This window comes from Littorina saxatilis, linkage group LG5 (genome assembly GCF_037325665.1).
Source record: "Littorina saxatilis isolate snail1 linkage group LG5, US_GU_Lsax_2.0, whole genome shotgun sequence".
Classification (NCBI taxonomy): domain Eukaryota; kingdom Metazoa; phylum Mollusca; class Gastropoda; order Littorinimorpha; family Littorinidae; genus Littorina; species Littorina saxatilis.
The window spans coordinates 16,037,607-16,055,322 of NC_090249.1; the positions used below are offsets into that span (position 1 = coordinate 16,037,607).

The 17,716-nt window shown below is 41.9% G+C and overlaps 1 protein-coding gene across 2 annotated transcripts in view; it reads right to left on the reverse strand.

The window, feature by feature from the left end:
* Positions 1–17,716, reverse strand: part of LOC138966417 (proteasome adapter and scaffold protein ECM29-like) — an 87,220-nt gene that overhangs the window by 23,182 nt on the left and 46,322 nt on the right. For both annotated transcript variants that reach the window (XM_070338650.1, XM_070338651.1), the window contains exons 21-34: positions 17,477–17,664; positions 16,991–17,092; positions 16,629–16,742; positions 15,810–15,902; positions 14,392–14,506; positions 13,916–14,030; positions 13,400–13,468; positions 12,259–12,376; positions 11,678–11,848; positions 10,720–10,905; positions 9,551–9,598; positions 9,014–9,135; positions 4,685–4,844; positions 3,813–3,872 (exon numbers count right to left, since the gene is read on the reverse strand). In XM_070338650.1, the coding sequence (XP_070194751.1) occupies positions 3,813–3,872; positions 4,685–4,844; positions 9,014–9,135; positions 9,551–9,598; positions 10,720–10,905; positions 11,678–11,848; positions 12,259–12,376; positions 13,400–13,468; positions 13,916–14,030; positions 14,392–14,506; positions 15,810–15,902; positions 16,629–16,742; positions 16,991–17,092; positions 17,477–17,664 (1,661 nt within the window). The remainder of the gene's footprint in view (positions 1–3,812; positions 3,873–4,684; positions 4,845–9,013; positions 9,136–9,550; positions 9,599–10,719; positions 10,906–11,677; positions 11,849–12,258; positions 12,377–13,399; positions 13,469–13,915; positions 14,031–14,391; positions 14,507–15,809; positions 15,903–16,628; positions 16,743–16,990; positions 17,093–17,476; positions 17,665–17,716) is intronic.

Genomic DNA, 17,716 nt, shown 5'->3' on the forward strand with positions numbered 1-17,716 from the left:
CGTAGGATAAGGTGACAACAGTAGAGATGTGGCCTTGTTAAAGGTCAAAGGCTTAGGTTTTGCCTACGAACCAGGAATAAGTAGAGGCATGACAACATTATAGGAAGCTCCCCTGTGAGTATTATTCAGAGCCTTGCTCGATCTTGCATGTTGTGAAAACTCAGCTGAGTGTAATACTCATGTGTTAACAACCAAGTTTATTCATGCCCCTAAGGCATGGTTTCAACTGTATATTATTCATAACATGTCATTCAAGTGTAATGTACATCAATTGTGCACTGGAACAGAACATAAGTATATATGTGTGCCTGTTCTAATTGAATTTGAAGAGCTGTCTCCTGGCACTGTGGTATCAACAGATTTTAGCTGAGTGTAAATCTCAAAGTGTAAACACTTGAGTTTATCCATAAGTTAAATCTTTTACCACTCAGATAGCTGATTTAAACACTCCATGAAAATGGAATTTGTAACATCAACTGACTTCTTTGATACCCTTTGCCAAGAAAAAAGGATTATATCCCAATAAAGATGTCCCATCTGTGTTTGCATACACTTTAATTCTTCCTTGTCAATTTAAAAAAATTTTTATTTTTTTATTTTTTTTTTTAATATATATTTATATATATATAATGTGTATGTATGCACGCATACAAGTTTACAAGTTAATCAAGTTAAGTTGGCAAGGAAAGTATTCTTTATCCAATTTGAAGAAGTACCACCACGTGGTCTCTGTGAGTCCACCATGATCATCTGATAAAAATACCAAAACCATAATCTGCCAACCGCAGAAAACATCGTTTCCCAGACACATAGGAGAGAGAATTACTTGCCTTTCTCTGAGAGTAAAGGAAGTTCCCTCCGTAATATTCCCGGAGGCGCATATCTCAATCTCAGTGTTTGGTTTTCTTTCCAAGCGGGCGAGGTTTGTTGTTGTTATTCTTCGATACAACCCGCTTTCAGTTCTATCAGCGTTCAAGCGTACTGCGGTCCGTATCTACGCTGCCCGCAAAAGTCATCGCAGTTTGTAATGACCGAAGTATTCATACGCCATATGTAACATTCGCGGGCGCTCTGTGCCTTCAGTTCAATCAGCGTTCAAGCGTACTGCGTTCCGTATCTACGCTGCCCGCAAGAGTCATCGCAGTTTGTAATGACAGAAGTATTCATACGCCGTATGTAACCTTCGCGGGCGCTCGGTACTTTGTACGCCTAAAAATTCGGATCAGAAATGCGCTTCCGGTCGGGATAACGCGCATGGTAAACCTCGCTGTAGTCGATAAAAAGCTGTTAAAACGCAAAAAACTTCCGGGTAATTTCGAAGTTGAAGGTCTTGTTCGTATTCCTACATTGATGTGTAGGGTGACCTGCCGTTGCTTTCCATTGAAAGCGGCAAGGTAAGTTATTGTTCGCGGAGTTCTATTGCGTCAATGAAACCGGTCCAACCGCTGTAAATATCTGTTCGACATTCGTAACGACTGAGTAAAGAATAGTTGTCGTTCAATTGCATGTTCACTAGTTAAAAAAGACAAGTAACGGAGCCTGTTAGGCTCTGTGTGTCAACAAGGTATCATTGATGATTGAAGTACCTTCTACTTATGACCAAGTAACTTTGTTACATTTTTAAGCCGTTTCACTTTCATTTTCACGGTTCGTTACGTTGTTCAACGTGATGAATCATTGAATGTATACGGGCGTAGTAATCGCCCTTAAAAAGGAAAGCCCAAACCGTGATTGAAGGTGAATGTTGTAGTTCCTGTAAAGGAAGTCTTCTTAGACGGGAAAGGTCTAAATACACGTCTAGCTCCCCGTAGCAAGAAATTGAAACTGGGGATTATGGGCATTGGCACATGCGCAGAGAGGTACTACCGACAAAGGGAGACTACTCCCCTAAATGGTATACCGACGGAAATCTAGAGTTAGCGACCTTGTTTACAGTCTAGTACTGGTAACATAGGACGCTTCTCAGTCTAGCACTCGTAAGTAAGGTAACTCCTATTAGTTAAATTGAGGTGATGTATTCGAAAGAAATATGGCATTGCGTTCAGTTTCATTCTGTGAGTTCGACAGCTACTTGACTAAATATTGTATTTTCGCCTTACGCGACTTGTTTATATTTAGTCAAGTTTTGACTAAATGTTTTAACATAGAGGGGGAATCGAGACGAGGGTCGTGGTGTGTGTGTGTGTGTGTGTGTGTGTGTGTGTGTGTGTGTGTGTGTGTGTGTGTGTGTGTGTGTGTGTGTGTGTGTGTGTGTGTGTGTCTGTGCGTGTGTGTGTGTAGAGCGATTCAGACCAAACTACTGGACCGATCTTTATGAAATTTGACATGAGAGTTCCTGGGAATGATATTCCCGGACGTTTTTTTCTTTTTTTCGATAAATACTTTTGATGACGTCATATCCGGCTTTTTGTAAAAGTTGAGGCGGCACTGTCACATCCTCATTTTTCAATCAAATTGATTGAAATTTTTGTAAAGCAATCTTCGACGAAAGCCGGACTTCGGTATTGCATTTCAGCTTGGTGGCTTAAAAATTAATGAATGACTTTGGTCATTAAAAATTTGAAAATTGTAATACATTTTTTTTTATATATAAAACGATCCAAACTTACTTTCATCTTATTCTACATCATTTCCTGATTCCAAAAACATATAAACATGTTATATTTGGATTAAAAAGAAGCTCTGAAAATTAAAAATATAAAAATGATGATCAAAATTAAATTTCCGAAATCGATTTAAAAACAATTTCATCTTATTCCTTGTCGGTTCCTGATTCCAAAAACATTTTGATACGATATGTTTGGATTAAAAACACGCTCAGAAAGTTAAAACGAAGAGAGGTACAGAAAAGCGTGCTATGCAGCACAGCGAAACCACTACCGCGCTGAACAGGCTCGTCAGTTTCACTCCGTTATGCACAAGCGGCGGACTACGGTCATTGTGAAAAAATGCAGTGCGTTCAGTTTCATTCTGCGAGTTCCACAGCTTGACTAAATGTAGTAATTTCGCCTTATGCGACTTGTTTTCCATTTTCATTACTTTATTGTCCGATCGCTGGGAAATTCAGGTCACTTCCTACCAGTGGAAAGCTAGCAGCAACAGCCGCGCTACCCAGGTGTGTGCGTGTATAGATGTAATCAGCCACCTGCATTTATTATAGAATGACCGAGGTCTTTTACATGCCACAGTCGTGACACGGGGCTGGATCATGGATACCGTCTTGTTAGTCTGCACATGTAGTTGACCTGTGTCTGTCCCGGCCCAGATTCAAACCTGTGACCCTCGGATCACAAGTCCAGTGCAATACCAACTGAGCTACCGGGCTCAGTTAGCTTGAGATTCCTAAAACTTCTTATTTCTTCTTCTTCTGCGGGCTATAAGTCCCACATACACATGCATTGTTTTTTTGCACAAGCGGGTTTTTATGTATATATGTTTTTTCCCTGACATTTAAGCAGCCATACTACGCTTTCATGGGAGATTCTTAAAGCTAGGATTCTTCTTTCTCATCTCAGGCTTTCTGTGTTGATCATATTTGACACAGCTTTAAAAATCATTGAATGTGCTGTCAGTTTTACTATACCTGCCTGACTCTTTAGTAAGTGTAATCACTGCATGTGTGCGTGCACGTACACACTTTCAAACACACATTTAAATCCGGGATCAGAACACTCTGGGAAGTTAAGTTATCCCTTTGAGTCAATTCACAAGGAAAACTAACTGACCCATCAAACAGAAGAACTGGTTTGCCCGCAGTAAGACATGACACTCAAACCGAATAATCCCCGACAAAACAAAAGAAACGCTCATACCCTGTTGACTGTCTCCATCATTGGTGAGGATTTCGAAGCTGAAATGCGCGCTTTGTCCAACTGCAAAAATACAAACATGAAACAGTTTTCAAAGTCAACACAAAACCATAGCAACACATCTGTAAGCCACAACCCAAATTAAAGAAAGTCAAAATATATTGCATTTTGCCACACTTAACAGATAAATTGTCAACGTTTAAAAATTCTATTTTTTGTACACAACCAATAGACTATTAACAAAACGCAACTTAAAACTAGGAAAAAAATTGACCAGAGTGTGGTGATCCAAATATATTCATGTGATTAAATGACAAGCTATATCATGTCTCCATCATGAATGAAGAATTGACCAAAGCTGAAAGATTCAAAGGATTGTCTCCATTCATAAGGGGGAAAACTGTTGGTGAAAGGAGAGTTTTCACCAGTCTTTCATTGTTATGAATTGAATTCTCATTTACACCCTGAATCAAACTTCATACATTCTCTTTCAATAAAATACTTCTTTCCTCCCTTTCAAACCCATTCTTCCAGCATTCACAATGGGCGGTTCTGGTGAGGTTATGCCCCCTCTTTCTTTCGGCTGGTAACTGGCGCCACCTGGCGGCAAGATCACACGAGAAAGGAAAAAACCTTGCATTCGTCCCAAATAGCATATCGGTTTGGTAACAGTTCGTGTGTAAGTCGTGCATTTTATACGGTAAACAGACAATGGTCGGTTCTGGTGAGATTATGCCCCTTCTTTCTTTCGGATGGTAACTGGCGCCACCTCGCGGCAAGATCACAGGAGTTGTCTCACGTTACCACCCCAGAAGCGCTCATTTAGGTGTGATTTTCAATGCTATTTGACAAACTCTGCATGAATCCAAACCCACCTTGTCCTGTGTGGCCTCACTGCTGACGTGGAAGCTGAGGTAGTTGAGGACCTGGGGTTCGAGTCCGCTGACAGCCTCCAGTAGGGCCACCACCAGTGCTGGGATGTGGGGCTTCAGCAGCTCGCCTGCCTTCTTGCTGATCTGGAGGATCGTTGACAATCTGTGGGCAAAAACATGAAACAATACAATAGCATCATAATCTGAGACACAGTCCTGTCGACATATTATGATATAAAATTAGGATACAGAATGACCGTCACAACATTTTCCCCAAGCACCAAAAAGACACAGGATCATCGAAACTCTTCCTTTGTTTAGACTCTTTTCATCTTCTTACACAATGCCTGCATCAATTGTTGGAAGGCCATGTAACAAAGCCATACTCACAGGCATGGACAGTCACAGTGCATTACAATTAGGCCAAAAAAAATAATAGGTGTGGTTACGGTAACATAGCCAAAAAAAATAGGGTAGGAAGGTAGGCAATCACTTTTTTTTTTTTTTTAAAACTTTTTTTTCTAATGTGTACAAATTAAACCTACTTGACAGGGAAATAAGTGTGCGACTCAGGCGCTTTCGATTTCATTGCGTTTTCTGCACTCGTTTTTTGTGTGTATTTTTTTGACAAATGTAATAAAAAGTTATGGGGTCGGCCCCCAAAAATAGGGTAGGTCGGGTTACCGTAACCACACCTATTTTTTGGGGGGGCCTTACAGCATCACAAAACTGTTCCTCTATTTCAAGACCACAAAATGTGCCCAACAACAAACAAGTCGCGTAAGGCGAAATTACTACATTTAGTCAAGCTGTCGAACCGTCACGGGATGAAACTGAAGGCACTGTATTTTTTCACCAAGACAGTACAGCTTCGTCAATCCCCGGGTGAAGGAAATCGCTCACCTCCCACGTGCAAAACGTAGTGATATTGACACGCCAGATTAGCGCGGTAGCATATTGTGCTAAGCAGGAAAGCGCGCTTTTCTGTATTCTTGTTAACTTTCTGAGCTTGTTTTGAATACAACCTATCATATCTACACTACTCACAAAAAGTTAAGGATCACTATGAGAAAACAGGTGCTGTTATTTATTTCTCAGTCAAACCAAATTGTTATGAATTCTTATTCAGCTGTAAGTGGGCGATGTTGTATTAGTGGGAAAATTGCACGGGATTCTCTACTACTGAGCTTGGTAGCAAAAGAAAAAGCGGAAACTTGCGAAAAAGGACCTTGTTTTGGACCGTTCAGCCCGAACACATTGCACAAGCCACATGGAAAACCATTATGCACGTGCAAGCACTGCTGTTTATGTGTGAGATGCTGTCACTTGCTTGGCTTTTTGAGAAGACATACAAAAAGTATTAGGCATTATCTGACAATGCCTCCACGACGAAAATTGAACGAGTTTGAGAGGGGACGAGCTGTTGTATGGTTCCAAGATGGTGTCCCCAAGCGAGAAGTGGCCAGGCGACTTCACGTGTCCATCTCGGTCATTGTCAGACTGATTCAACGTTTCACAGCCACTGGGAGGGTCCAGGAAAGACGCAGACCTGGGCGACCAAAGAAGACAACTCCACGTGAAGATCGTCTTATTGAACGACTAGCCTTGCAAACAAAAACAGCCTCTACCAGCATTAATTGAAGGCAGCTGAGGGTGGCTACTAACACCGACATCAGCCAGCAGACCATACGGAATCGCCTTCATGGGTTTGACCTCCGTTCTCGTCGCCCAGCTGTACGGCCACGCTTAACTCCAGCCCATAGGGCAGCACGCCGCGCCTTCTGCAGACGTCACGTGATGTGGACACGTCAGCAATGGTCCCAGGTCCTGTTCAGTGATGAATCACGCTTCACCCTGAACCACAACGACGACCGACTGAGGGTCTGGAGGCGCCAAGGGGAACGCTACATTGACGCCACTGTCCAATAAAAGGTGGCCTTTGGTGGAGGTTCTGTAATGGTCTGGGGGGGCCTTCAGCCTTGACCACAGAACACCCTTGTTTCATGTACAGGGTAACCTGGCTGGCCTCCGATACCGGGATGAGATCCTTCGACCGCTGGCTGTGCCTACACTGCAGCAGATGGGACCGCAGGCTGTCTACCAGGATGACAACGCTCGACCCCACAGGGCAAGGGTGGTCAACGACTTCCTGCAGCAGTCTGGAGTCAACAGAATAGAGTGGCCAGCATGCAGTCCCGATCTCGACCCGATTGAGAACCTTAGGGATGAGTTGGATCGCAAAGTGAGGAGCAACCACCCCCTCCCAGGGATGTCCAGCACTTCTACCAGATGTTGCGGGCTGAGTGGCAGGTGCTTCCACAGAGGATCTTCACCACCCTGGTCAACTCTATGAGGACTCGCTGCGTCGAGTGCCAGAACAGCCAGGGCGGTTACACGCACTACTGAACTTTTGGGAGCATCTGAATGCCATGTCTTGTGATTTCAACGACTTTGGGAAATCAAATGTCGATACGTACACACTTTGATAAAATGTACAGACCAAACGATTGCTCAAAATTGAAGGAAATGTTGTATCGTTATCACTAAAGCATTGAATTAAACGTTTGCCAAATACCAACGCATCGGCTTACTTATTTGGAAAGTTATGCATTTGTGTGCAAGTGATCCTTAACTTTGTGTGAGTAGCTTATATGTTTTTGGAATCAGGAAATGATAAAGAATAAGATGAAATCATTTTTGGATCGATTTCTTAAATTTTAATCGTAAGATTAATTATTCTATTTTCGTTAATTGTGATCACATTTTAAGAGTAAACATGACATATGTATATATTTTTAGATTCAGAATGTGATGAAGAATACGATGCAATCAATTTTAAATCTGTTTGCGAAAAATCGATTTTAATGACAACTTTAATGAGCAAACTCATTAATTAATTTTTAAGCCTTGAAGCTGAAATGCAATACCAAAGTCCGGGCTTCGTCGAAGATTACTTGACCAAAATTTCAACCAATTTGGTTGAAAAATGAGAGCGTGACAGTGCCGCCTCAACTTTCACGAAAAGCCGGATATGACGTCATCAAAGACATTTATCAAACAAGAAGGGCAAAGCCCATATGACTCACATGCTTGACCTTGACCTTTACATGACCTTGACCTTTAGGGTCAAGGTCAAATAACTAAACCTAGCAATGACATCATACACTAAGAACTGCTTTACACATTTTTCCTACCAAAATACATGTGACCTTGACCCAAGGTCAAGGTCATCCAAGGTTATGCAACACAAAGCTGTTAATTCAAGACATAGGAAGTACAATGGTGCTTATTGGCCCTTTCTACCATGAGATATGGTCACTTTTAGTGGTTCACTACCTTATTTTAGTCACATTTCATAAGGGTCAAAGTGACCTTGACCTTGATCATATGTGACCAAATGTGTCTCATGATGAAAGCATAACATGTGCCCCACATAATTTTTAAGTTTGAAACAGTTATCTTCCATAGTTCAGGGTCAAGGTCACTTCAAAATATGTATACAATCCAACTTTGAAGAGCTCCTGTGACCTTGACCTTGAAGCAAGGTAAACCAAACTGGTATCATAAGATGGGGCTTACTTTGCCCTATATAACATATATAGATGAGGTATTCAATCTCAAAAACTTCAGAGAAAATGGGACAAATGTGAAAAATACCTGTTTTTTAGACAACATTTATGGCCCCTGCGACCTTGACCTTGAAGCAAGGTCAAGATGCTATGTATGTTTTTTGGGGCCTGGTCATCATACACCATCTTGCCAAATTTGGTACTGATAGACTGAATAGTGTCCAAGAAATATCCAACGTTAAAGTTTTCCGGACGACTCGGGTGAGTACATAGACTCACTTTTGCTTCGCATGTGAGTCAAAAATGAAAAAAAAACGTCTGGAGATACCATACTCAGGATCTCTCATGTCAAGTTTCATGAAGATCGGTCCAGCAGTTTTCTCTGAATCGCTCTACCCACACGCACACACATACACCACACCCTCGTCTCGATTCCCCCCTCTACGTTAAAACATTTAGTCAAAACTTGACTAAATGTAAAAAGAGTATATGAAGCATGTTTCCATTGAAAAATATTCGACCCAAGCTTACTCTACTCTCCCCTCCCCCTTCCCATAACAAGATAGCACACATACAAACATTGTTGAAACCCCTGAACACACATGCAAACCCTTGAAACCCCACTCCCCCCTCCCCCCTCTTCCCAGCCTCCCAAATATACACCTTGCCCCAATGGCTTCAACTTCCTTGACACAACTGTTGAATGTTACATTCAACAGACAAGGCAACACCTACACACACACACACACAGATCATAACTCACCCAATAGCCCGCACTTCCTTGACGGCACTGTTGAGCGTGATGTTGAGCAGACAAGGCAGTATCGCCTTGGTCGCCCTCTCCCCGGCCTGTCCGTTTTCTGGGTCACAGATTTTGATGGATACCTGCAAACAGATGCAGTGGTCTTTGCTGCTAAATATTTTTTAAAGGTGAATAATCCCTCAAGAAACCCCCATTTAAATACATTCTCTCCTGAAAGTCCTGGATTTCTCAGTCTTTCTTTTTAACAGGTCTGTACATTTACTTCTATTTCAAGACTCCCTCTCGTACTCTTACCAGACTGATGGTTCTTAGACTTTTATGTGTATGTGTCTGAAATCAAACTTTCAGATATTTTGTTATCAGATGCAAACCTTTCCACATCTTACATAAGGAAGCTGAGCTGCAACGAACATTTTCTACATGTTCACATTTCACAGAAAAAGAAAATACGACCAAGTTGACACACTGTGACAGAAAAAGGACAATACTCCAAGCACGAATTCCAGTAACAAAGCAACAAGCCACTACCAGTCCTACCTTGCTCAGAGTCTTGCATGACTGATCAGCAGCTGTGCGCACAGATTCCTGTAACAGACAAAGAAAAAGGCCAAAGAAATTAGAACTACAAATAATTGAGCTGCTGTATGCCAGATGCTACTTCCGTATTATCTTCAGTACTGACTTGTAAAACACTGTGCTTTTTTGTTTGTTTGTTTATTTGTTGCTTAACGTCCAGCCGACTACGCAGAGCCATATCAGGACGAGTAAAACACTGTGCTTATGTATCCATAAAAAAAGAGACAGAGAAAGAGAGAGAGAAAACTGAAAATTATTTTTCGAGGGTGACAGAATAAGCAATGCAAACATACTTGTATTCATTGGGCCCTCGCCCATTGTGAGAGAGAGAAAGAGAGAGAGAGAGAGAGAGAGAGAGAGAGAGAGAGAGAGAGAGAGAGAGAGAGAGAGAGAGAGAGAGAGAGAGAGAGAGAGAGAATTGAAAAATTAAAAAGTTAAAGAGAGAGACAATGACAATGACAAATTCTTTATTTACGAGGGTAGTGGCATAAGCAAACAGGTGCTTTTTTACATCCAGCCCTCGTAGCCCGCACTTCCTTGACGGAGAGAGAGAGAGAGAGAGAGAGAGAGAGAGAGAGAGAGAGAGAGAGAGAGAGAGAGAGAGAGAGAGAGAGAGAGAGAGAGAGAGAGAGAGAGAGAATTGAAAAATTAAAAAGTTAAAGAGAGAGAGAGACAATGACAATGACAATGACAAATTCTTTATTTACAAGGGTAGTGGCATAAGCAAACAGGTGCTTTTTTACATCCAGCCCTCGTAGCCCGCACTTCCTTGACGGAGAGAGAGAGAGAGAGAGAGAGAGAGAGAGAGAGAGAGAGAGAGAGAGAGAGAGAGAGAGAGAGAGAGAGAGAAAATAGAGAGAGAGAGAATGAGAGTGAGAGAGAGAGAGAGACTCAGAGAGAGAGAGAGAGACTCAGAGAGAGAGAGACAGTCAGACAGAGACAGACAGAGAGAGAAAGAGAAAGAGAGAGAAAGAGAAAGAGAGAGAAAGAGAAAGAGAGAAAGCGAAAGAGAGAGCTTTGCACAAAATTTCGATAGCGAGACTTCACAAAGTTTTCACACAGTTGACTTCAGTGTCTCTCATAATGGGACTTCAGGTTCAATTAAGGACCGCCTTAACCATCAAACTGACCTTTATGTCGTCCCTGACACGCAGACACTGCTCCCACAGTTCAGGCAGGGTGTCCACGATACTGTCCAGTGTCCGGCCCCTCAGCAAGTCCGACACAGCGTTACAGCTGGACTCTCGGATGCGCCACTGGTTACTGGTCAAGTTCTTCAGCAGGTCCGCCACAATTTCTTTCAGGTACAGGTCCACCTGTAAAGAGAATGGTTATGGGTCGGATGAGAAGGCGGTGGAAATAGATTGGGCATGTCATGCAAAGATAGCAGGATAGCATCACCAGGACTGCCCTTCACTGGACACCAGAGGGAAAGCGTAAGAGAGGCAGACCCAAGAACACCTGGCGACAAACGGTGGAAGGAGAACTGAAAATCCTGAACCATACGTGGGGTACCATCCAGAGACTCGCCCAGAACAGACTGGAGTGGAGGTCCTTCGTTGCTGCCATAAAACCAACCGGCATAACGGGCAGTAAGTAAGTAATGGGTTGGATGATAAAGAGAAACATAGTTAGCAGAATCTCTTTGAAAAGAAGAAGCTTACTCTATAAGCATCACCTTACAAAAGAACTGTATTCATGTACATGTATAACCAGAAAAAAAGTAGTTACAGGTACATGAGATATCTTCCAATGACAGACACATAGAAAAGAAATTTACTTCAAAGAGATTAGTTTACCCAGTCCTCTGTAGCTTTAAGTGTCTCCAACTGTTCACTACTGCCACTGGAGTTCTGCTTCTAAATACTGCACTTTGTGTGGGATTGACAGGACTGTCAATAAATAACACAACATTGGGATAACAACAATTAAAAACTATCCCCCCCCCCCCCCCTATTCTGTATTTCTTTCCTCCCTTCTCTTTTTGCTTGTTCATTTTGTTTTCAAAAGAAATACCCCAAATCTGCAGTCTTGAAGAAGCAAAATAACCCAACGCACAAAAACAAATAAGATAAAGGAATCACTTACGGTTTTCTTGTTGTCTTTGACGAGGGCACTCCAGATGCCCGACATGGCTTGCTGGATGCGAGGGTTGGGGTCGAATTGGTAGCGGTACAGGCGCGGCACGATCTGACCCATGTAGGGTGCCAGCTGCTCCCCAGCTTGTGTGGCGATGGTGGAGAACCCGAATGCTGCACCCTGAAAAGAAGACAGTTTTGATGAAACAAGTTTCATCACCCCCAAAAATTAACAGAAGCTGATCATGCAATTTTAAAAGGTAAATGTCCAAATAGCAATGCATGAAAGAGCAGACCAGGCAAAGTTCTAGCAGCATAGTCCCGAACTAATCCCGTGTAAGTGACGTCACTTACTGAAAGAGCGACCCTTTGAGATTCCCTTGATGGCAACCTTACATGGGGCTAAATCGGGTGTTTGCCATTTCAGCATTCTGTAAGTCCATGGCAATTTAGTTCCATGAAATGGAAGACATATTGGTGGTAGTATTACTGTTCAAGGAATGAGAAATCACATTAAACTTAAGCAACAAAGACAATTAGTACAACAGGTGACAAAACAATACCAATGTTGGCATATGGTGTGAAGCTGACCTTGCGCGTGTTCCAGGAAGCTTGGTGGTTAGCAAGGTGCATAAACTTGTAGATGAGGTCTGGCTGGTTCAGGTCGTTGGCAATGGCACACAGCTCTTTGTACGTTGACAACCCCCCTCTGAAACAGGTAGCGCAAGGAGTCAGTGTTAGTGTTCAGCAGATTACTTTGACCTCTTAGGATCTAGTATTAACCTATGACACAAGCACCCGTTAAATTATGTAACTTGTTCAAGAGCTTAACCATTCCCCTGTTCGATCATTTCCAAGGTGCAATTCAATTGTTGATTTATTTATGTTCTCACATTTGTCTGCTTGTCTGAACAGTTCCCTCCCCTTTTGGTTCCATTTTTTCAGCAGCTTGATTATTTTCATGGTTCCTTGGTGAGTATATTCTTAGTTACTTTAAAAGGGCATAGAATATTGTTACAACCTAGCTGGGAACGCAGAAAAAGAAGAAGAGAAGAAGTTACAACCTAGCAAATGTAATATTGAAATTTAACAAGAAGAGCAAACGCTCGATCGAGTCACTTTCGCAGTTCTGAATATTATATGAGGCATCAGATGGACAGGAAGAAATTGCTATTCACAACACAATGCATACCTGAAGCATACCTGTGACCTTGAAAAAGGTCAAAGGTCACCAAAGCAGACGTCAAAGTGTAGAGGTCACTGGGAGTCACGTTCACATAAAATTTGAGCCCGGTCACTTTTATAGTTTCCGAGAAAAGCCCAACGTTAAGTTGTGTGTTGCCGAACAGAAAAGGCTAGTTATCTCCCTTGTTTTTCTGATAACGTTCGTAAAAGGCTACAGATGTAAATACTTTGATGTAAAGAATAATCCTACAAAGTTTCAATCACATCCGATGAACTTTGTCAAAGATATAAAATGTCTAATTTTTCCTTTGACGCTGACCTGTGACCTTGAAAAAGGTCAAAGGTCAACGAAACCATCGTTAAAGTGTAGAGGTCATTGGAGGTCACGACTAAACAAAATATGAGCCCGATCGCTTTGATAGTTTCCGAGAAAAGTCCAACGTTAAGGTGGTGTCTACGGACGGCCGGCCGGCCGGACAGACTAACACTGACCGATTACATAGAGTCACTTTTTCTCAAGTGACTCAAAAATGTGTGTAAAACTCACCCATCAGGTGTCTTGCCCAGTGCATCGTCCTCGAACAGCTTGGTGTCTCCACTCACTGTCTGTTTGGCTCTGAAACATTCAGGATAATGTTGGAAATGCTCAACAATCTGCTGAAGTTCATGCATGTCTATAATTCACATTCACTGATCAATCATTCCACTCTATTTTCTGAGTTTGCTGAAGGAATGCAACAAAAAAATAATTACAAATGACAAAGCATGATTTTGCAGACTTTACAAGGAAAATTGCTGTTCTCTGACATCCAGGAGACACAGCTAGCATGATATTCAACCAATAAAAAGCCACATGCGCCTGTATAAATACAAAACAAACTTCACTGAATAAAAGGAAGTAAAAATTATACTGACCACTTAATTTGTGGGGGCCTGGTCATTTATTGTGTGTGTGCCTTAACTAAAAAAAAATGTTTAGTGATCTGTAGCATTCAACAATGTAAAAATTAGCTGTCAACCCAGAAAGTAGCCAATTTGCCTACTCAAGTGCAGGCATGCATACCGTTTTCCAGTGAGGAGAGTGTCGACCAGCTCTGAAACCAGCAGGTCTTTCTGCTGCGGAGTGCAGATCTCGTAACCTTGACCCAGACCTTTGGAAGCCATGTCCTGAGTGACCTCTGATAACATGAATAAATTGACTCATTAATTATGCAAGTTTTGCTAACTTTATATCAATCTTGCTAAGAATATTTCAGCTGGACAATAAAATCTGTACGCATGCCAACACATCACGGCAACCAAACAACTTACTGACATTTTTTCACTAAATTTCTGAGAAAAAAATTAAGAAATATGATATATATATAAACTAAACAAAAACAAATGCCTTGCTCCTGTGTTTGACAACATCTTACAATGAAACTTTATGACCAAAAGATCTCAAACTCTAAATCTGACTGACACCAAAACCCTCCAAAAAAAAGAAACCATGAGGAAACATAACTCTCATGCCTGTGAAACAAGCAATACATTCCATACCATCAGAATCGGAGAGAAGCCTGATGAATCCTCGCTGTATTTCCAAGAGTTGAGACTGTACGGCCTTGTGTTGACTGCACTGTTTGACGACTGTGTACAGCCAGATGCACGCTGCCTGCACAAACAGACCACAGTTATTACTCAAAGTTCCCAAGTCCCAGACTTCTACTTGTCTTTGATGAGTTTGGATTCCTCTTTTTAAGATTTACCCCCCCCCCCCCCCCCCCCATTTTTTTCTCTCGATGTATTTTACTGACTGGAAAATTAATGTAAATTTTGCAGATCTGATAAACAAAGGGAAGTAAGCACATGTGTGATAGAGTAAGCGAAAGTTGTGCGTAACTAGTCTCCTGGCACCTGAAAGAATAACAAGCATTGAAATGAACAAACGACTTACATCTTTTTGTGTGTGTGTATGTTTTGCAGTTTCACATTGAGTCTCTCTAGCAGCCATAATCAATTTCACAAGTTGTAAACATGTAAGCACTGTGATCCAGGTTGATACTACAGTCTGACATTCTTCAGATCCAACAGTTCTGAGAACCAAATTCTATCTACATCTGTTTGGCCGATCTGTAAGACTTATTAGCTTCAGAAGACAGCGTTAACTCAATAACTGTAACTGAGGTATACTTCAGTCAAACCTGCTCTGGCGATCCATCTCTTAATAGCAACCACCTGCCCTCAACGACCAGACCTAAAGCAGACCTGTTTACCCCCATAAGTGTTTTGGAGTAATGCTCAGCCCCAAAAATAGTAATCCTGGCACAAAAATAGTAATCATCCAGCATTCGTCGCCAATTACAACGCACATGACAACTGTGTCTGCGAAACGCAATCATGCACATATATCCATCATTCACAAACAAAACACATCAGTCAGTTTTTGTAGTCATCATAATTTCAAAGAAGATCACATCAAAAGCACATGCATCACTGATTCTTTTTCTTTTGCTCGTAGTAGGCCTTTTTCAGTGTGTCAAGCGCTTCTCTACTGTACTTGCGCTTTCCGAATGAGTGAGGGCGAGACTTCACCACTAGAATAAGGCTCTCCAGCGTCTCATCAGACAGACATGATCTCTGGTCAGTCATGTGCTTTTTCACCCCATTTTGCCATTGAAAAAAACAATGCCAAACATGTGATTAAAAATAAAAAATTTTAAAAAAAAGTTTGTTTTTTTTTTTTTACATTTTTTTTATTTATGAAAATCGTAGTCTTGACACGGATAGCGGAATGGCGTATTTTTTGCAGAAAATCGTAATAAATTACGCAAAAATCGTAAGGGTAAACAGGTCTGCTAAAGATCCCACATTTGTCTCTCTATATAATCAACCTTTCCATAGCCACCTGCACCTGTCAATAACGACCACTTTTGGTCGGTCGCTCTGGTGGTTGTTATAGACAGGTATGACTGTACCTGTCTGAGATGGGGGTTGCTGTGGGGGACGTAGGTCTGCAGTAGCTGCGACAGGTACCACTCCACGTCATCCTTGAGGCCTGATACTGTTGCCTGGAGGTCAAAACAAACGAAAGGTTAGAGTAGCATTAAGACTAACTGACATGAAAAATATACGGTGGAATCCCCCTTATAAGGCCGTCAAAAATCTGTTTGCAATAACAGCATGTGTGTAACCAACCTGCACTCAACACGAAAATATTGATTTCTTTAAACCTGAAATTACAAAACATACGTCACACATAAAAAAGATACAGACATTCAGATTAAAAAAAACAAGAGGCGAAGCCTTCAAGGCTCACGTAAGAAATCGACAAACAGTAACACAAACTCAATCACTCCGTCACACATACACACACACAGTACACACACAGTACACACACACACACACACACACACACATATACACACACACAGAAAGAGCATAGGTGAAACTGTGCAAGAAAGCGAGACACTAGATATAGATCTGTCTGTCTGCATGTAGCCTACTTACATGGACACGACTGCCAAATAGTCTCGGCCCGCTCAAAATAACAATCACCGAGACTTTCAGTAATTCCATCGCGTGACGTCTAACCCTCGTACGTCATAATGTGACGTCAATGTAATATGACGTCTTCAAATGTTAAAGTTTCTACCACAGACATACACACATACATACGCACGCACGCACAGACAGACAAAAGTTAGCATCGCATAGGCTACACTTACGTGAGCCAAAAATGTGCACTCTTATTCACAGGTAAAATGCAGCAAACTTCTACACAAAGTTACACCTACCTCAAATTGTGCTTCAGTCTGCGACCAAGTATCTCGAGCCACAGGGGCTTTGGGTCCGAGTGCTGCATACACCAGGGCAACAGCAATACTGAACTGCAGTTCCACTTGCTTGCTCTGAAAACCACAAGCATACAACAGTTAATAGCATGATGCATACTCTGTCATGTTTACCATGTTCAGGAACAATAATCAAGTGTGCAAAACGTAATGTACAGAAGAATGCTATTCTGCCAGCGTGTTGTTTAAGTTATGATGTATCCCTAAACGTGAAAGACAAAAGTCTCACGCCAGCAACTGCACACACACACAAACGCAAGCGCACACACACACACACACATACATTGACACACAAATGTACAAACCTGAACAGCTGTGAACAGGTCCTCCATAATTTTCCTTCTGTGTGGAAACTCTCCATCCCCCACACACAGACAGCCAATGCACAGCACCGCTTTATCCTTTGTCTGTAAAAAGAGCAGAAAATGAGTTATCACTTCAGTTTATATTCCACTATATGAGCAGCACAAATATTTGTATCACGTCTGTCAGTATCCACTATGTCCTTGTACAGTGGACCTCTCCCCCCCCCCCCTCCCCCCACCCTTCAAACACCCCAATTTAAGACTTCCCCTTTTTAAAACCTTGATTTTTCACATTTTCTGGGCATTACGTCTGTAAATATACCCCCAATTTAAGACTTCCTCCTTTTTAAGAACTAATTTTCTCATATTTTTAGTTTTAAACGGGGGTTTCGCTGTATTACATCTTCCATCCCCTTTCCCATCACTACATTCCTCACACCCCTACTCCAAGTGATGCTTATCTTTACATGTAAATCCTGAACAAACCTTATTTGTTTCCTTGGTGGTTTTGACCATTCCGATGAGTTTGTTCACCAGAGACAGTTTGGTGATGTCCCCTTCAGCATCAGTCTCAGCACCAACGGGCAGAGGCAGCGGCGTGCTTTTTGCGATTTCTCCCAGTGCAATGCACACAGCACATTTCAACCCAGCGTTGTCCGAATTCAGGAAGGGATCTGAAACAGAAGAACAAGAAACTAATGTTTAAATGACCAACTTTTGCCATGA